Source organism: Hyla sarda, chromosome 8 (assembly GCF_029499605.1).
Source record: "Hyla sarda isolate aHylSar1 chromosome 8, aHylSar1.hap1, whole genome shotgun sequence".
In the NCBI taxonomy this organism is placed as follows: domain Eukaryota; kingdom Metazoa; phylum Chordata; class Amphibia; order Anura; family Hylidae; genus Hyla; species Hyla sarda.
In genome coordinates this window covers 143,158,967-143,180,183 of record NC_079196.1, presented here as the reverse complement: position 1 = coordinate 143,180,183, position 21,217 = coordinate 143,158,967, and the positions used below count along the sequence as shown (strand labels likewise).

At 43.9% G+C, this 21,217-nt stretch overlaps 1 protein-coding gene across 4 annotated transcripts in view; it reads right to left on the bottom strand.

Annotated features, from left to right (window-relative positions):
• Window positions 1-21,217, bottom strand: part of HECW2 (HECT, C2 and WW domain containing E3 ubiquitin protein ligase 2) — a 660,271-nt gene that overhangs the window by 216,203 nt on the left and 422,851 nt on the right. For all 4 annotated transcript variants that reach the window (XM_056536055.1, XM_056536058.1, XM_056536057.1 and 1 more), the window contains one exon: window positions 1,523-1,632. In XM_056536055.1, coding sequence (XP_056392030.1) covers window positions 1,523-1,632 — 110 coding nt within the window. The remainder of the gene's footprint in view (window positions 1-1,522; window positions 1,633-21,217) is intronic.

Sequence of the window (21,217 nt, the reverse complement as noted above, 5' to 3'; positions counted from 1 at the left end):
ATCAGCAGGAGTATACTTTTGCATGGCCTTTCACAGTATCTAGGCCCTTAAGACTTTAATAGGAACAAAATGGTACACCACTTAGATGTACGCACAGGTTATATTTAATAGAGGACAATATGCTTTTAGTACTCTGCTCACCCTAACTAGCTGGCTACTATTAGCTTTTCAGTTGTTGTACACATCAGTGCTGCAGCACACAGTCGCTGTGTACAACACCCAAAATTGCACTCTCTCTCAATCTCACTTCCTTCCCTATCAGTGCTTCTAGGCTGGGTTTGGGCTTGAGGTGAATCACTACTGTAAAAATGCCTTTCTGTGCAACACACACTGCTGCATGTCCCTCTCTCTTTCTCTCTGCAATAAAAGGCTGAAGTGACTGGCTGCAAGATGGCTGTCATTTATATAGGGCTGTGACATCACAGGGGTGGCTGGATGCTCATATGCTGCATGTGATTTAGGGTCATCCAGCCTACCCAGGATTCCTTGACCCATGTCCTCACATGTGGTTCCGCCATTTTAGATGCCCTGGAGTCTGGACCGCACTAAATGTAGTTTAATGAAGCAATCAAATCGCAGCGATATTTGCATTCGTTGCGAATCAAATTTTTCCTGAAATCCGTAACGAATTTGGATTTGTCAGATTCGATTCGCTCATGCCTAATTATTATTGTATATCTGCTTGCATTTAAAATTTTATAAAAAAATATTTCAAACAGATGAACTAGAACATAGATTGCAAGCCAGGTCCTCTCACCCAGTAATCAGTGTGTGACCTTACAATTGCTCTTGTGGATAAATAGACAAACTACAAAATCTTTTAGAACAACTTTCAAGAAAGTAACAGCTGTTATAACTGTAAATGGGGGATTAACTCCATATAAATGTACATAGCTTTAAAATGAGATGTCCCAAAATTCCTTTCGGTGTAATATATAGGTCCCAATATTGTTTTCCATATCAAAGAAAAATGCCTCTTTCTCCACTTATGTTCCTTTCCTGCCCACACTCACATTCTAAAATCATCATTCACTTAGTTCAGCTCACTTTAGTGTCAGGTGACAGCTCCCTATAAAAGCCTATGTAGAGGTGGGATGAATGGTATAAGAGAAGGGGAGAATGGGTAAATAAAAACAGTGGTAGATTTAAAGATGGTCCCAGAGAGAGAGGTTCCAGCAGCTTGTAAGTGTTATATCTCACTTCGGTGCTTTAAGTGTTATATCTCACTACACTGCTTGGTACTGCTCTATAATGTCCTGCACTCTACTACTGGCTCTGATGGTGTGCTGTGGGTGTGCAGTGTATGGGAGCCATTTTAGCCGCTTGCCTCCGCCAACTAGCTCTAAGACAACTGAAAATTACAGGTAAAGCCTGGTGAAAAAACTGGTGAAAATGCTAAAAGTTAAATAATGGGCAACAATAGTGCTTGCCCTCATGTACTCACATGACAGCTTATCCAGAAAGTTACCTGAAAGTGTAGGTACACATTAACTATGTCTGATGTTCTAAGTATTGTACAGACCTGCATTTGAATGATGATAATCAACATCCTCCCCGGCTACTGCCCCCTCCACTGGCTGTTGCACTTCCTCTGGTTGATCATTAGTCATCGTTCGTCGGATGCTTTGATACCTGTTATTACAAAAAACAAATGGAAAAAAATTTTTTTAATTGTACATACTGATTACCTTTAACCTCCTTTCCTTACACTAACATGTTATTGTAGCCCAATTTTTTTTAATTTTACAAGGGGTAAAAGGTGAAAAAGACCCCCCAAAATTTGTAAAGCAATTCCTCTCGAGTGAGGAACTACCTCATATTGGATGTGAAGCACTCTGCGAGCACACTAGAGGGCTCGGAAAGGAAGGAGCAAAAAATGGAGGGGTCACATGTGGGGAGGGTCCAATGTTCTGGCAGGACAGGGACTTTGTAAATGCACATGGCCTTCAATTCCAGCCAAATTATCTTTTCAAAAAACTAATTTTGCTCCTTCTCTTCTGAGCCCTGTAGTGCACCCGAAGAGTATTTTACATCCACATATGGGGTATTTCCTTACTCAGAAGAAATGGTGTTACAAATTTTGGGGGGATTTTTCTCCTATTACCCCTTGTGAAATTAAATATTTGGGGTAACACCAGCATTTTAGTGAAAAAAATCTAATTTTTCATTCTCATGTCCCACTTTAACAAAAGGTCGTCAAACACATATTACGTTCCTCGAGGGGTGTAGTTTCCAAAATGGTGTCACATGTGTTTTTTCTTTTCTTTTTGAGTTTATGTCAGAACCTGCTGCAACTATCAGCCACCCCTGTGCAAATCCCCAATTTAGGCCTCAAGTGTACATGGTGCGCTCTTGAGCCCTGTTGTGCGCCCGCAAAGCACTTTACGTCCACATATGGGGTATTTCCGTAGTCAAGAGAAATTGCATCCTTCTCTCCTTTTACCTCTTGTGAAAATTACTAGTATGGGGCAACACCAACATGTTAGTGTAAAAAATAAAAAAACATTTACACTAACATGCAGGTGTAGACCCCAACTTTTCCTTTTCATAAAGGGTAAAAGGAGAAAAAGACCCCCAAAATTTGTAACACAATTTCTCCCGAGTACGGAAATACCCCATATGTGGCACTAAACTGTTGCCTTGAAATACGGCAGGGCTCCAAAGTGAGAGAGCACCATGCCCAAAACTACAACTCCCAGCATGCACTGACAGACCGTGCATGCTGGCAGTTGTAATTTTGCTACAGCTGGAGGCACACTGGTAGGGAAACACTGAGTTAGGTAATGGACTAAGTGTTTCCCCACCAGTGTGCCTCCAGCTGTAACAAAACTACAACTCCTAGCAATTGTAGATCGCCACCTGCCTCCGCCCACCACCGCCTGATCATCTATGGAGGCAGGTAAGCTGCCTGTCACTGTGGCCCCCACTCTGACCGTGCTTGCATCAGTGGGCAGAGCTGGGAAAATTTACTTTAAATCCCCCGCCTCCCCCCCTCCTGTCATTGGTCAGTCAGTCCTGACTGACCAATGGCAGGGGATTGAAGGAGGTGGCACCCCTCCTATCTGTTAGGTCTGACAGCGTTGATCACCCTTATTTTCAGGGCAATCGCGTCACCAGAGACCCACTTAGCCCAGCAAAAAAAATGTGATTCACTAGTCAGAATTGACCTGCCTATCATCCATTATGGTTCAGGAAACCCCTAGGCGATGTCTCTGCAGGGCTGCTGATATCAGCAGTCATCCCATTCTGATCACCACCCGGTGAGCGTCAGCGATCTGAGGTACGCCCTCCGTGCTTAAGTATCGGGAAGCGATGGTGTACCTGTACGCCCTCCACCCCCCAACAGGTTAAATCCATAAACCTTCCCGATTCAACAATTTACCATGTCTATCTCCTCCTGCAGCGGCTTAGTGACCCTTTCTATGCCAGTGATAGCAAAAGCACTGACATCACCTGCATGAGTATGTGCAAAATGTGTAGACACATTGGAAGGATTTCTTGTTTCATGGGTGGATCCATAAACAGTTAAATACACACCCTGGAGAAACAACAAACCAAATCACACTCATCGCCCACATTCACAAAACCCACCCTGGCAAAACAAACACACTGATCGTCCACAATGGAGAAACAATTATTCAAATTACCACACCAACCCATACAGAAAAGCAACATATGCACATCATGCACATGGTCACACAACACACACACCCATGGTCCCCAAATCCCTTCCAACCCAGACCAGCACATATATTGGCATTGACATTTTTTTGGGACAATTGTGTGTAAAGAAATATTTCATAAAACACCCCATCACATCCAAACCTCTTAACACAGATGCCTACACTCATACCAATTGTACCCTAAAGTCCAACTTTTATCCCAGATAAGAAGCTGGTCCTTCTTTTACTGCTTTTAAACATGCGGTAGAAAGTGATTTGTCACATATACCAACAAAGCTAAACACCAAATCAAATCTCACATATAAGGAGAGATTAGCCATCACAGAGCTACAAGAAAACGCTAAAATCACTATCCGCCCTGCGGACAAAGGAGGGGGCATAGTAATTCTGAATACATCTGATTACAATACAGAATGCCTCAGACAACTAGCGGATGATAAAACATATCAGAAACTAAATAAGGATCCCCTTCCAAATTTTGTGAGAGAACTTAAGACTTTATGCGAACGTGCTGTAGCCCAAAACATTTTAACAGATAAAGAAGCCAAATACATTTAAGGGACACAAGAAAGATTGCCAGTTTTCTATTGTATACTAAAAATCCATACCCCCCCCCCCCCGGCCGTCCCATAATCTCAGGAATAGGATCATTAACTTCAAACCTCTCCCAATATGTAGATACATTTTTGCAACCACGCGTTCAAACTACTCCATATTACCTTAAATGGGTACTTCGGTGCTTACACTTCTTATCCCCTATCCAAAGGATAGGGGATAAGATGCCTGATCGCGGGAGTCCCGCAGCTGGGGACGCACGGGATCATGCACGCGGCACCCAGTTTGTAATCAGTGCCTGGAGCGTGTTCGCTCCAGGTCTGATTACCGGTGACCGCAGGGCCGGCGGCGTGTGACGTCACGCCTCCGCCCCCGTGTGACGTCACGCTCCGCCCCTCAATGCAAGCCTACGAGATATTATCTATTTCTAACGAACTTATTTACGCATGGTGCCGTCCCTGCCAAGCTATTGACTATACATAATCCATCTACAGTTGCGGAGGAAATATCCGTATTTGCAGCATTTGTAGTGCCTAATATAGCACAAAGACTTTCCTATTTCCGTGTCCAGTTCTAATTATACTTAAAAGGGGAATTATTATCCAGTGTTGTTTTTATATATATCTTCAGTACAGTTCTAATAGTATATTTATATATTTTATATCTCGTGAATAGTCCGAAGCAAGGGCCCTGCTAAGGACCTCACTCCACTAAGTTTATTTAAATAAATGCTATTTTAAATTGGAAACTCTCTCTCTTATTCTTTTTTTATTCTTTTTTATTCTTTTTATTACTATTTAGATTTTTTCTTCTGTTCTTTCTCTTATCTCTCACCCCTAGCCTAGTAGGACTGTTACCCATTTTTTGTCTCCACCAGCTCGATAAATATGTTCAAGTAATCTATCCTTTATCCCCTTCCCGACCCATCACATAAATGTACGTCATACCGGGAAGGTTTTCCTATGTCCCGTCCCCCTTCCCCGATGTCCCTTACCCATCCCGAGCTCCTGCAGCTTTGCCCTCCTGCATGCTTTACTTCCGGGTGAAGTAGTGCAGTTTTTTTTTTCTTGTAATTGAGCTGTTTAGTTGCTCCCCCTAGTGTTCTAAACCTGCTACTGCATCTTTTGTAACCCAGAAACAATGCACACTTTTTTCAGTCCTGAACTCCTGACAGGTGTTCCTCACCTGTTGCCCACCTGGATTGAAGTATGTATTGGCCTTACGTTGTTCAGGCCCCAGGGTTTATGCCAGTGGTTATCCTGGCCAGACCTAGTTATAGAGTATTCTGGGGTTCCCCCTGCCAGTGCGCTGTCCTGGTAATGCCTGTGCTAGTGTTGCCTGTCTAGGCCCAGTGCGATTGCCTTGCTGACTGCAAGTTTCTGAGTATACCTGCTCCCCCTGTGCCTTTGGGATTCGGGCATTTTAGGGGTGTCTCACCTTCATTGAGGCTGTTCTGTTGCTTGATCCCCCCAGATCTTGCTCTGGATTAATCATATAGCTCTGGGAGGGGGCGTGGGAGGTGGCAGTGTTAGGAGGCTTATTTAAACTCTATGTTCCCTTCTTATGGTTGCTGATGTGGAGGGCAGCAGGGTTTTCCTGCCTCTTGAGGTATTGTAGCTCTTCTGGAGGGTGTTGTTTTCTTTCCTTAGGCTTATTATTCATACTTTAATATTTTTAATTGTTATAGATGTCAAGCTTTAATGAAGTATCTGGTGGCAGTTCTGGAAAAAGGAAGAGAAAGAGAAAACACTGTAGCTGTGCAGCCTGCAAGCTCCCCATGTCAGTTGGCCAACTAGGGGATTATTGCCATTTATGCCTGGACAAGTTACAGTCCTCCTTTAAACCTGCTCCTAAATTATGTATTGACTGTCTACAGATGCTGGGATCAAAAGTCACTTCTAACAACTGTGATGACTGTTACCCAGGGCAGACGGGCTATGCTAAAGAATCTAAAATATTCTTTTCTTGGATAAAGAATCATATGCAATTTCCATCTTCAGAGCTATTTAAAAAGAAGGATAAGCGGCATCATCATCCTAATCATCATCGCCGCCATCATCATCATCATTATGAGGATGATTAATTCTCTCCTTCATCAGAGTCATCTACATCTTCATCCTACTCTGACATGTCCTCGGACTCTGATGCTGTCACGGAAGATTTTTACATGTTAAAGAAGGATGCAGCAGATAAATTAATTAAACATGTAAAGAAGTGCCTAGAGGTAAAAGAGGTGCAAGAAACAGAACAAGATAAGAAGAGTTTGTTCTATTTTCCAAAAAAGAGATCTAATACTCTAATTCCTTCTCATCCAATTCTTAAGACAGTGATGGAAAGAGATTGGAGAAAGCCTGACAGACATCTAGACCTGGGGGCCAAGGTTCAAGTTGGTTTACAAGTTAGATTCCGTGGAATCTGAGAGTCAGGAACTGCCTGCAAGCATTGATCCAGCTGTTGCAAGATTATCCAAAAGAGTATTTTTTTTTTCATCAGATGAGACGGCTACCCTAAAAGATCCTTGCACTTTCGTTTTTTCCTCCTCACCTTTAAAAATCATAACACTTTCAATTGTGCACCTAAAAATCCATATGATGGCTTATTTTTTGTGCCATCCAATTCTACTTTGCAGTGACATCAGTCATTTTACCAAAAAATCTACAGCGAAACGGAAAAAAAAAATCATTGTGCGACGAAATTGAAGAAAAAACGCCATTTTGTAAATTTTGGGGGCTTCCGTTTCTATGCAGTACATTTTTCAGTAAAAATGACACCTGATCTTTATTCTGTAGGTCCATATGATTAAAATGATACGCTACTTATATCGGTTTGATTTTGTCCTACTTCTGGAAAAAAATCCTAACTACATGCACAGAAATTTATACGTTTAAAATTGTCATTTTCTGACCCCTATAACTTTTTTATTTTTCTGTGTATGGGTCGGTATGAGGGCTAATTTTTTGCGCCGTGATCTGACGTTTTTAACGGTGATCTGACGTTTTTAACGGTACAATTTTTGTATTGATCGGACTTTTTGATCGCTTTTTATTCATTTTTTCATGATATAAAAAGCAACCAAAAATACGTTATTTTGTTTCAAATTTGTTTATTAATTTATCAATTATACATAATACACAATACAAATTAAACAAGAAAAATAAACTTCAAAATAAAAGTAGAAAAATGGGGGGAAAATGTATGAATTAATTGTATGAAGTAAATAAGACAGCACCGAGGACAGCAAGGGAGAACTTGAGGAGGCGATGGTGGAAGGGCGAGGATGAGGAGTAAATGTGTGGTTGTGAATGTGTTTCTTTTTTTCGTTGTTTGATTTGTATTGTGTATTATGTATAATTGATAAATTAATAAACAAATTTGAAACAAAAATACGTTTTTTTGGACTTTGGAATTTTTTTGCGCGTACGCCATTGACCGTGCGGTTTAATTAATGATATATTTATATAGTTTGGACATTTACGCACGCGGAGATACCACATATATTTATTTGTATTTTTATTTACACAGTTTTTTTTTTTATGGGAAAAGGGGGGTGATTTGAACTTTTATTAGGGAAGGGGTTAAATGACCTTTGTTAACTTTTTTTTTCACTTTTTTTTGCAGTGCTATAGCTCCCATAGGGAGCTATAGCACTGCACACACTGATCTCCTAAGCTGATCCCTGCAGAGCCATAGCTCTGCACGGATCAGCGAGATAGGGGCTCAATTGCTCAAGCCTGTAGTTCAGGCTTGGAGCAATCAAACCCCGATCGGACGCCGCGGACACAGGTAAGGAGACCTCCGCCTGCGTCCCAGCTGATCGGAACATTGCGATTTTATCGCGATGTCCCGATCAGCCCGACTGAGCTTCCGGGAAGCGTTTACTTTTGTTTTCAGACGCGGCGGTCAATTTTGATCGCCGCGTCTGAAGGGTTAACAGCGCACGGCACAACGACGATGCCGCGTGCTGTTAGCCCAGGATCCCGGCTATGATTAGCAGCCGGGACCGACCCTGATGTAATGCAGGGTCACGGCGTGACCCCGTTTTTAACATCGGGAGCAGGCTTAGGACTTACAGGTACGTCCTAAATCCTTAAGGGGTTAAAAACATCTCACTGTAATCTAGCATCCTTGCAGAAAGCAGCTATGTCCTCAGTCCCTGTGACCAGAGCTATGCGACTCTGGTTAAGTGATTTATCTTCCGATATCTCAGATGGTGTGCCCCGTCAAGATCTTCTTGAGCAGATGTCCTATTTGAAATCAGCGGCAGATTTTTTTACGTGACTTCCCGCTTGATGTCAATAACCCTTTAGCGACCCACTACATTACAGTAGCTGGAGGCCGCCGCTAATAACCAGCATGCAGCACAGTGGTTTCTAAAGAGACATTTGAAGGGGTACAGGAACAGATCAGACGGCAGGGAGGCAAGTAAGGGAACTCCCACTGTCCTCTCAGCTGTTCGGGATGCTGCAATTTCCCAGGGGCAGTCCCGAACAGCCCGCTGAGCTAGCGGAGATGTCTTTTCTCCCATTTTAGACTCCACAATACAACTTTGATTGCAGCATCTAAAGGATTTATACCGGACATCTGCCCGATCGGCGATGTCTGGTATTAGCCACGGGTCCTGGATGCTAATAGCAATCGGGACCCACAGGGTATGAAGTGAGCTCAGCTCCTGAGTGCGCTTCATATAACGGGAGACAGCAATGGACGTAAATATACGTCCATTGTCCTTAAGGGGTTAAAGTTGCAGCGAAAAATATGGCCTTGGCAAACTTCACAAGAAGATCTATCTGGTTAAAGCCATGGTCTGGAGATGCTTCCTGTGCATTGCTGTTTGAGCCAGGTAGACTTCTAGTATCCAGGCTGGACAAAGTCCTTGAAGAAAAGAAGAAAAACAAAGCACTTTCCTTACCTCAATCTTTTAGATACAAATCCTCTAGATTTCGTGCTCAAATGGGAAAAAATTCCTTTCGTGGCCAAAATAACCAGGAAAGATTGTCTAGACGATATCGCAATGGTTACCTAGAAAAAGACAAGAAAAAACAACCGGACACTGCTACACAGAAGACTGAATTTTGACGCCAGGCCAGCCCCTGTAGGCGCAAGACTCCTAAATTTTGTTGCTGACATTACTTCAGATTCCTGGGTGCTAAAGATAGTAAGAGAAGGATATGCTCTAGAATTTCTGCATCCTCCAATCCTTGTAAACAATGCTCAAGACCCATGCATTATGTCTCCTCTAAAATAATTTCTGGAAAAAGGTGCTCTAGAAGAAGTCCCACCAGGCGAGGAATTTTCTCAAGAGTCTTCCAGTGCCAAAACTAGACAACAAGTGGCAGCTAATAATAGATTTAAGATTCCTGAATCGTCACCTTCTGAAGCAGAAATTCAAGATGGATACAGTAAGATCCATTCTCAGTATTCTGCAGCCCTCAGAAGTCATGGCATCCATAGATTTAAGGGATGCATTTCTGCACATCCTTATTCATGTATCCTCAAGAAGGTTTCTCAGGATAGCATTCAGACTCCAGCTCGGAATATGCATTTCCAATTCAGAGCTCTTCCATCCGGGCAGCAAAGTGAAGGAGAAAATTCAAAATCTTGATTTTTTACACTCATGTTCTTGTAGACCCAGTTTTTGAATTTTTACAAGCCCCCCAACATTTGTAACCCAATCTCTCTCAAGTAAGGAAATACCTCATATGTGTATGTCAAGTGTTCTGGGGGGCAGTAGAAGGCTCAGAAGGGAAGGAGCGACAATGGGATTTTGGAGAGTGAATTTTGCTGAAATGGTTTTTGGGGGGCATGTCACATTTAGGAAGCCCCTATGGTGCCAGAACAGCAGAAACCCCCCACATGGCATACCATTTTGGAAACTACACCCCTCACGGCACGTAACAAGGCATCCAGTGAGCTTTAACACCCCACAGGTGTTTGACGACTTTTCGTTAAAGTCGGATGTGTAAATGAAAAAAAAAAAACTTTAATGGGAGAAAATGCCCCGTAAAATTTGTAACCCCATCTCTTCTGATTATATAAATACCCCATGTTAGGATATTAAATGCTCTGAACTACAATGCTCAGAAGAGAAGGAGTCACATTTAGCTTTTGGAAAGCAAATTTTGCTGAAATGTTTTTTGGGGGGCATTTCGCATTTAACCCCTTAAGGACGCAGGGCGTAAATGTACGTCCTGGTGAGGTGGTACTTAACGCACCAGGACGTACATTTACGTCCTAAGCATAACCGCGGGCATCGGAGCGATGCCCGTGTCATGCGCGGCTGATCCCGGCTGCTGATCGCAGCCAGGGACCCGCCGGCAATGGCCGACGCCCGCGATCTCGCGGGCGTCCGCCATTAACCCCTCAGGTGCCGGGATCAATACAGATCCCGGCATATGCGGCAGTTCGCGATTAAAATGAACGATCGGATCGCCCGCAGCGCTGCTGCGGGGATCCGATCATTCATAACGCCGCACGGAGGTCCCCTCTCCTTCCTCCGTGCGGCTCCCGGCGTCTCCTGCTCTGGTCTGTGATCGAGCAGACCAGAGCAGGAGATGACCGATAATACTGATCTGTTCTATGTCCTATACATAGAACAGATCAGTATTAGCAATCATGGTATTGCTATGAATAGTCCCCTATGGGGACTATTCAAGTGTAAAAAAAATGTAAAAAAATGTAAAAGTAAAAGTAAAAAAAAAGTGAAAAATCCCCTCCCCCAATAAAAAAGTAAAACGTCCGTTTTTTCCTATTTTACCCCCAAAGAGCGTAAAAAACATTTTTTATAGACATATTTGGTATCACCGCGTGCGTAAATGTCCGAAATATTAAAATAAAATGTTAATGATCCCGTACGGTGAACGGTGTGAACGAAAAAATTTTTAAAAAGTCCCAAATTCCTACTTTTTTAATACATTTTATTACAAAAAAAATTATAAAAAATGTATTAAAAGTTTTTTATATGCAAATGTGGTATCACAAAAAAGTACAGATCATGGCGCAAAAAATGAGCCCCCATACCGCCGCTTATACGGAAAAATAAAAAAGTTATAGGTCATCAAAATAAAGGGATTATAAACGTACTAATTTGGTTAAAAAGTTTGTGATTTTTTTTAAGCGCAACAATAATATAAAAGTATATAATAATGGGTATCATTTTAATCGTATTGACCCTCAGAATAAAGAACACACGTCATTTTTACCATAAATTGTACGGCGTGAAAACAAAACCTTCCAAAATTAGCAAAATTGCGTTTTTCGTTTTAATTTCCCCACAAAAATAGTGTTTTTTGGTTGCGCCATACATTTTATGATATAATGAGTGATGTCATTACAAAGGACAACTGGTCGCGCAAAAAACAAGCCCTCATACTATTCTGTGGATGGAAATATAAAAGAGTTATGATTTTTAGAAGGCGAGGAGGAAAAAATGAAAACGTAAAAATTAAATTGTCTGAGTCCTTAAGGCCAAAATGGGCTGAGTCCTTAAGGGGTTAAGAAGCCCCTATGGTGCCAGAACAGCAAAAAAAAACAAACAAACAAAAAAAACACTGCATACTATTTTGGAAACTACACCCCTCAAGGAATGTAACAAGGGGTACAGTGAGCCTTTACACCCCACAGGTGTTTGATGACTTTTTGTGACAGTTGGATGTGGATGTGTAAATGAAAAAAAAATTGTAACCCCATTTCTATGGAAATACCCCATGTGTGGAAGTCAAGGGCTCTGCTGGCGCACTACAATACAATGGAAGTTGGGGGCTATGTGCGTTTACAAAGCCCCCCGTGGTGGACCCCCCCACATGTGACCCCATTTTGGAAACTACACCCCTCACAGAATTTAATAAGGGGTGCAGTGAGTATTTACACCCCACTGGCGTTTGACAGATCTTTGGAACAGGGGGCTGTGCAAATGAAAAATTACATTTTTAATTTTCACGGACCACTGTTCCAAAAATCTACAATACGCTACAAAGAGCGTAAACCTTATGCCCCAATAATGAAATACAAATATAAAAATATATATGTAAATTTTATTAAATACAAAGACATAAATTAAAAATATATATGATATAAAATAGTCAAATGGGCACTGTCATGAAGTACAAAAATTTATATGTTGTAGTACTTAAGTACTACAACATATCTCTAATATACTTTAATTAAAAAAAGGGATTTTAAACAAGTTTAAAATCACTTTTAAATTCGGCCACTAGGGGTCGCCCTCCTAGTGGCCGAATGCATTCAGCAGTGACGTCACCACTGAATTTCGACTCATTTCAGCCTGGCAATAAGTCGAAATTCAGGCACTGCTGTGCTCGCTTCCGCCTGTCAATCAAACAGGCAAGAGCGAGCACGCTGATAGCTGGGGCTGCGCGCATTGGCCAGCAACACTGGCCTTGCGCGCGGCCCCGCCTGCCCACCCCCGTTACCCTGTCCGGAGGCAGCGCGAGCACTCATTGCTGCGCTGATCCTCCGGATGGGTAAGTCTGATCTGAGGTCTTATATTAGCCGGTGTGAGGTGGACGCATGGATCTACGGGGGCGCAAAAAACCACCTCACACCGGCAGTAATATCGTGCACGGCAGGCCGGCGTTGCTCCTCTACTCCTCCTCCCTGGATAGCACATGCACAGCTAAACAGGGAGGAGGAGACCCCGGAGCTGCCTGCCGTGCTATTGGCAGATCATCTATGCGCGCTCCTGACAGGAGCCCGGCAAGGCATCAGTGACGTCGTGCCTGCTGGGAAGCGCTGCTTCCTGCCCTGCTTGATAGAGCAGATTTAGAAGCACTAAATCTGCTCTATTAAAGCCATTTAAAATGTTTTTAAAGCCAGGTAGGGGGTTAGGGCTAGATTACTAATAGGTAGGGACATATTAGATTATATATAACTTGGTGGGAGCTACACTTTAAAGAAAATTCATACACAGTCAATATAAATCCATAGATATAAGTTGATAAAAGTTCATCTCAATTTACAACATATAATAATTGATAATAATACAAGCAGGATAAAAAGTGTATATATATAAAGGGAGAGTTGAGTCCGGTAGGTGGATTAAAAAATGTATATATATATATATATATATATATATATAAAATAAATCTATATGTACGTACAAGAGATAGGATTGAGTGTGCAAGGGTAACTAAGAATAAAGTGCGAGTGTTGAAAAACTGTAAACACTTCTTTCATAGTTTCGCGTAGGACGCGTTTCGCCCGCAACCGGGCTTTCTCGAGGAGTGTCACACTCCTCGAGAAAGCCCGGTTGCGGGCGAAACGCATCGGAGACTCATAGCAGGCGTAGGGTCCAGTCCGGTATCTATATGTCCTCTGCCTTATACTTTATCTAACTGTCACTTCTATTGTGCACTTTTGTTTTTGTACTTAACACATCACATGTTATGTTGATTAATACCACTGCTATCTTAGCACGTTGCACTTTGCTTAGTTATTCACTGTGTGATATTTCTCACTATGTAAGAAGTGTTTACAGTTCTTCAGCACTCGCACTTTATTCTTAGTTACCCTTGCACACTCAATCCTATCTCTTGTACGTACATATAGATTTATTATATATATATATATATATATATATATATATATATACATTTTTTAATCCACCTACCGGACTCAACTCTCCCTTTATATATAAATTTTTTATCCTGCTTTTATTATTATCAATTATTATATGTTGTAAATTGAGATGAACTTTTATCAACTTATATCTATGGATTTATATTGACTGTGTATGAATTTTCTTTTCCTATTTTATATCATATATATTTTTAATTTATGTCTTTGTATTTAATAAAATTTACATATATATTTTTATATTATTTGTATTTCATTATTGGGGCATAAGTTTTACGCTCTTTGTAGCGTATTGTAGGTTTACATATTTGGTCTTCTGTCTTATTAGACCCCCCTTTCCAGTTATTTTGAGGAGCCATTTTTTGGACTCTTTTTTAGGTTGTTGTTCCAAAAATCTGTCAGACATCTGTGGGGCGTAAATGCTCGCTGCACCCCTTATTACGTGAGGGGTGTAGTTTCCAAAATGGGGTCACATGTGGGGGGGGTCCATTGTTCTGGCACCAGGGGGGCTTTGTAAACACACGTGGCCTTCAATTCCGAACAAATTTTCTCTACAGCTCTTCAAAATCCCAATGGCGCTCCTTCTCTTTTGAGCATTGTAGTTCGCCCGCAGAGCGCTTTACATCCAAATATGGGGTATTTTCTTACTCAATGGGGTTACAAAATTTAGGGTAACACCAGCATTTTAATAAAAAAAATGTTTTTCTCATTTTCCCATCGAACTTTAATGAAAATTTGTCAAACCGCTGTAAAATCACCAATTTAGGCCTCAAATGTACATAGTGCACTCCCACTCCTGAGCCTTGTTGTGCGTTCGCAGAGCATTTTACGTCCACATATGGGGTATTTCCGTACTTAGGAGAAACTGCGTTACAAATTTTTTTATTTTTTTTTGTGCTTATACCGCTTGTGAAAATAAAAAGTATGGGGCAACACCAGCATGTTAGAGTAAAAAATTACATTTTTTTTTTACACTAACAGGCTGGTGTAGCCCCCAACTTTTCCTTTTCATAAGGGGTAAAAGGAGAAAAAGCCCCCCAAAATTTGTAGTGCAATTTCTCCCGAGTACGGAAATACCCCTATATATGTGGCCCTAAACTGTTTCCTTGAAATATGACAGGGCTCTGAAGTGAGAGAGTGCCATGAGCATTTGAGGACTAAATTAGGGATTGCATAGGGGTGGACATTGGGAATCACTGGTGTAGAATACCCCTAACAGGGTGCCTCCAGCTGTTGCTAAACTACCCAGCATGCCTGGACAGTCAGTTGCTGTCCGGAAATGCTGGGAGTTGTTGTTTTGCAACAGCTGGAGGCTCCGTTTTGGAAACACTGCCGTACCATACATTTTTTTTTTATTTGGGGGGGGGGGCAGTGTAAGGGGGTGTATATGTAGTGTTTTATTTTGTGTTAGTGTAGTGTAATGTTTTTAGGGTACATTCACACTGGCGGGTGTTAATGGTGAGTTTGCGCTGCGAGAAAAATTTGAAGCGGAAAACTAACTGTAAACTCGCCCGTGTGAATGTACCCTGTGCGTTTACATGGGGGGGCAGCTGGGACAGCTCCCAGCATATACCGACAGACCGTGCTTTCTGGGAGTTGTACTTTTGCAACAACTTGAGGCACACTGGTTGGAAAACCTTCAGTTACCTAACTCAGTATTTTCCAACCAGTGTACCTCCAGCTGTTGCAAAACTTCAATTCCCAACATGTACTGATCGCCGTAGGGCATGCTGGGAGATATAGTTATGCAACAGCTGGAGGTATGCAACGACAACTCACAGCATGCCGAGATAGCTGTTTGGGCTTGCTGGGATTTGCAGTTTTGCAATATCTGGAGGGCTACAGTTTAGAGACCACTGCACAGTGATCTCCAAACTGTGGCCCTCCAGATGTTACAAAACTACAAATCCCAGCATGCCCAGACAGCAAACTACTGTGTGGGCATTCTAGGAGTTGTAGTTTAGCAAGATCTAGAGGGCCACAGTTTACAGATCACTGCACAGTGATCTCCAAACTGCAGCCCTCCAGCTGTTGCAAAACTATCCCAGCATGCCCAAACAGCTGTCTGGGCATGCTGGGAGTTGCAGTTTTGCAACATCTGGAGGGCTACAGTTTAGAGACCACTATATAGTGGTCTCAGACTGTAGCCCTCCAGATCTTGCTAGGCAACTCACCGGCTTCCGTAGGATCCAGGGAGTCGCATAGCCATCCTCTTCTTCTGCCGATCGTCGCCTGCTGCCGCCGTCGATCGCTGCCCCGCCGTCGCCGATGGGTAAGTGGACTTCAGCCCCGTTCCGCCCCGCCTATTGTGGGTGGGCAGAACGGTGAAACCGAAAGTTAACCCCTCCACCCCCGATCTGCTATTGGTCATCGCCTCTTGACGATTAATAGCACAGATAGGAGGGGTGGCACCCCTGCCATCTCACTCCTATCCCTTCAGGGGGATCGTGGGTGTCATGGACAACGTCGATCCCCCTTATATTCAGGGTAAGGGGGTCACCATACACCCGTATGACCTTGAATCGGCGCAAATCGTAGGTGTGAATTCACCGACGACTTGCGACGATCACAGACAAGGGGGGGGTCTGATGACCTGCATGGGCATTTGCGTGGGGTGCCTGCTGATCGATATTAGCAGTCACCCCGGTCCGATCCCCATGTGGCGGGGACCGAAATTCCCACGGCGTACAGGTATGCCCTGGGTCCTTAATTACCAGGGACCAAAGGCGCACCTGTACGTTTACCAGGGACCAAAGGCGCACCTGTACGTCCTGGATCCCTATGTGGTTAATAAGCACAGGTGTTGTACTTAAGAAATGTTTTATTTTATCACTGTATTATACAAGTCCTATGTGAATTGCACAAATCTATGTGATGTAAACAGAATTGTATATTCGCTCTTGCTGTCATATGCACTATATGTACTTGGAATGTCACGTTTTTATACATTGTTTTTATGATATTGCACAGATTTGAATTGATGATGTCACTAATTGAGCACCTTATGTATAGTCAATTGTATAGCCATTGCACTATGCTTGATAATGATGTGCATGTGTCACGATCCCGGCTGGTAGGAGGTGGATCCTCTGTGCCAGAGAGGGATTGGCGAGACCGTGCTAGTGGACCGGTTCTAAGTCACTACTGGTTTTCACCAGAGCCCGCCGCAAAGCGGGATGGTCTTGCTGCGGCGGTAGTGACCAGGTCGTATCCACTAGCAACGGCTCAACCTCTCTGACTGCTGAAGATAGGCGCGGTACAAGGGAGTAGGCAGAAGCAAGGTCGGACGTAGCAGAAGGTCGGGGCAGGCAGCAAGGATCGTAGTCAGGGGCAACGGCAGGAGGTCAGGAACACGGGCTAGGAACAAACAAGGGAACGCTTTCACTAGGCACAAGGGCATCAAGATCCGGCAAGGGAGTGCAGGGGAAGTGAGGTATAAGTAGGGAGTGCACAGGTGGAAACTAATCAAGGTAATTAGGAAGATTGGACCAGGCACCATCATAGGTGCACTGGCCCTTTAAATCGCAGAGACCCGGCGCGCGCGCGCCCTAGGGAGCGGGGCCGCGCGCGCCGGGACAGGACCGACGGAGAGCGAGTCAGGTACGGGGAACGGGGTGCGCATCGCGAGCGGGCGCCACCCGCATCGCGAATCGCATCCCGGCTGGAGGCGGTACCGCAGCGCACCCGGTCAGGAGATCTGACCGGGGCGCTGCAGCAACGAGGATGAGGCGAGCGCTCCGGGGAGGAACGGGGACCCGGAGCGCTCGGCGTAACAGTACCCCCCCCCTTGGGTCTCCCCCTCTTCTTGGGTCCAAAGAACCTGAGGAACAAAAACTCAACTCTTTCGTGAAGAGGTCCGATGCACATTAGGAGGGGTTCCGTGCGGTAACGCACGGCACAGTCCAAACTTTCATTGTTAACACAATTGCTGTAGAGGGGTCTGGCGAGACTGGTCACAGGGACGTTGAACCTGTTGATAAGAGAGGCCAAAAAAAAATTTCCTGCAGATCCGGAATCCAAGAAGGCCATAGTAGAGAAGGAGAAGGCAGAGGCAGATATCCGCACAGGCACAGTAAGGCGTGGAGAAGCAGAGTTGACATCAAGAACTGTGTCACCTTTGTGCGGAGTCAGCGTACGTCTTTCCAGGCGGGGAGGACGGATAGGACAATCCTTCAGGAAGTGTTCGGTACTGGCATAGTACAGGCAAAGATTCTCCATGCGGCGTCGTGACCTCTCTTGAGGTGTCAAGCGAGACCGGTCAACTTGCATAGCCTCCACGGCGGGAGGCACAGGAACGGTTTGCAGAGGACCAGAGGAGAGAGGAGCCGGGGAGAAAAAACGCCTTGTGCGAACAAAGTCCATATCCAGGTGGAGCTCCAGACGCCATCCGGAAAAACGCATGTCAATGCGAGTGGCAAGATGAATGAGTTCATGTAGGTTAGCAGGAGTTTCTCGTGCGGCCAGAACATCTTTAATGTTGCTGGATAGGCCTTTTTTAAAGGTCGCGCAGAGAGCCTCACTATTCCAGGACAACTCGGAAGCAAGAGCACGGAACTGAATGGCGTATTCGCCAACGGAAGAAACACCCTGGGCCAGGTTCAGCAGGGCAGTCTCGGCAGAAGAAGCTCGGGCAGGCTCCTCGAAGACACCACGGACCTCAGCGAAGAAGGACTGGACTGTGGCTGTGGCAGGATCATTGCGGTCCCAGAGTGGTGTGGCCCCAGACAAGGCCTTTCCAGAAAGGAGACCACGGCAGAGTCCAGAGTCCTCATCAAATTTGTCCGGCAGGGACAAGCAGGGGTTAGGAGCGGCCGGTTGCTGCGGAGGAGTTGCAGGAGCCGGCGGAGGAGATGGTTGTTGTAGCTGCTGTGTCTGTGGCAGCAGCTGCTGTATCTGTGACTGAAGTTGCAGTGTCACGGTGGTCAAGTATGCCAGCTGGTGATTTCGCTGGGCAATCCGTTGGGCTTGCTGGGCAATCTGTTGGGCTTGCTGGGCAATCACCGTGGTGAGGTCGGCGACAACTGGCAGAGGAACTTCAGCGGGATCCATGGCCGGATCTACTGTCACGATCCCGGCTGGTAGGAGGTGGATCCTCTGTGCCAGAGAGGGATTGGCGAGACCGTGCTAGTGGACCGGTTCTAAGTCACTACTGGTTTTCACCAGAGCCCGCCGCAAAGCGGGATGGTCTTGCTGCGGCGGTAGTGACCAGGTCGTATCCACTAGCAACGGCTCAACCTCTCTGACTGCTGAAGATAGGCGCGGTACAAGGGAGTAGGCAGAAGCAAGGTCGGACGTAGCAGAAGGTCGGGGCAGGCAGCAAGGATCGTAGTCAGGGGCAACGGCAGGAGGTCAGGAACACGGGCTAGGAACAAACAAGGGAACGCTTTCACTAGGCACAAGGGCATCAAGATCCGGCAAGGGAGTGCAGGGGAAGTGAGGTATAAGTAGGGAGTGCACAGGTGGAAACTAATCAAGGTAATTAGGAAGATTGGACCAGGCACCATCATAGGTGCACTGGCCCTTTAAATCGCAGAGACCCGGCGCGCGCGCGCCCTAGGGAGCGGGGCCGCGCGCGCCGGGACAGGACCGACGGAGAGCGAGTCAGGTACGGGGAACGGGGTGCGCATCGCGAGCGGGCGCCACCCGCATCGCGAATCGCATCCCGGCTGGAGGCGGTACCGCAGCGCACCCGGTCAGGAGATCTGACCGGGGCGCTGCAGCAACGAGGATGAGGCGAGCGCTCCGGGGAGGAACGGGGACCCGGAGCGCTCGGCGTAACAGCATGTATATATATATATATATATATATATATATATATATATATATATATATATATAATATTTACAGAATTCAAGTGGTCCCTAAAAAAAATGTGTTTGGACTTTCGTAGAAAAAAAAATGCTCATAATATAAGCCTTCTAATGTCATTAAAAAGTAAAAGAATTATTAAATAATGATGCCAGCATAAAGTAGACATGTTGTGGATGTGAATTAATAACTGCATTTATTTGGCATGACTATTTCTCTTACAAGTGAAGAGTTTCAAATATAGAGAAATTTACATTTTTCTAATTTTTTACAATAAATTAAGATTTCTTTCACAAAAATTGCTTCATGTATCAACAAAAATGTAACACTAATAAAATGTACAATACGTCTAAAAAAAAACTCTCTCTGAATCACTTTGCCAGGTAAAAGCAGTCCAAAGTTATTTCCACTTGAAGAGACTGGGTCATAAAGGCCAAAACTAGCTGGGTCATGAAGATGTTATATGTCTACTGATGCAGCCCACATAGCCTAAATTGCAACTTTTACATTGTATATAATAAATTTCACATGTAGTATTGCAACTAATAAAAGATGGAATGGTATATAACGATCCTGCAATTGTTTCATTAATTTCTTTAATAAACGCACAGAAACCACAACGGTTGAAAACGCATTGATAGCAACCCTTCACATTCAGCCATATTGTTTTCAGATTTTTATTTTGTACATTCGAGGGGGCTTAAATAGATTGTAAAACAGGAGGGTGTCTAGACAAAAATCTTCACCCTTTTTGAGTAACAGTTTTGAGCACACTATCCTGCTCTAATATGGGGAGGTATTTCGTACCAATATTTTTAATGTGATTACTATATGTAGTTATAAAAGTAACACCACTATTAACATTTGTGGATTGTTTAATTCTTTAAAATGTTTTATGTTTTGTTTTTTTGTCACAGAGGAGGTCATTCCTATTTAATTCTTTTACTTTAAAGGAAATCTGTCACCAGTGTCACCTGCACTAACCTGTCAGTACCAACAGGTAGTGCAGGTGACACTGATGACAATGGAACTTACCTTGTCCCATTCTGTGCAGGGTACCTCTGGTAATCTTGTCCGTTGGCTTAAGCTCCGGGGACCCGGCTTGGGGCATGGGTGGAGCTTAAGTACAAGGTAAGTACTGTTGTCATCAGTGTCACCTGCACTACCTGTCAGTATTAATTAGGTTAGCAGAATAGTTTCTCTGGTTTAATCGTTCTGATAGTTCTAAGCTCTCTTTTTCAAATAAATCTGATGTAGAACAATTCTTTTTACTACGAATAAATTCCCCATATGGCAAGTTTTTAATAATGTGTTTCAGGTGGCACGTATTTGCATGCAGCAAAGAACTGCCCGCTTGTTGGCTTTCTGAATGTAGAAGTAACAATCTTTTGATCAATAATTTGTGATTTTACATCAAGATACATAATTTCAGTAACATGAAAATCATATGTTACTTTTAGCACACAAGGATTGCTGTTCAAATACTGAATGAAATTTGGTATGGTCGCTACAACAGACTTCAAGACAACAATGATGTCATCTATGTAGCGACCGTACCATAACACATCTGTAGCAAAGGG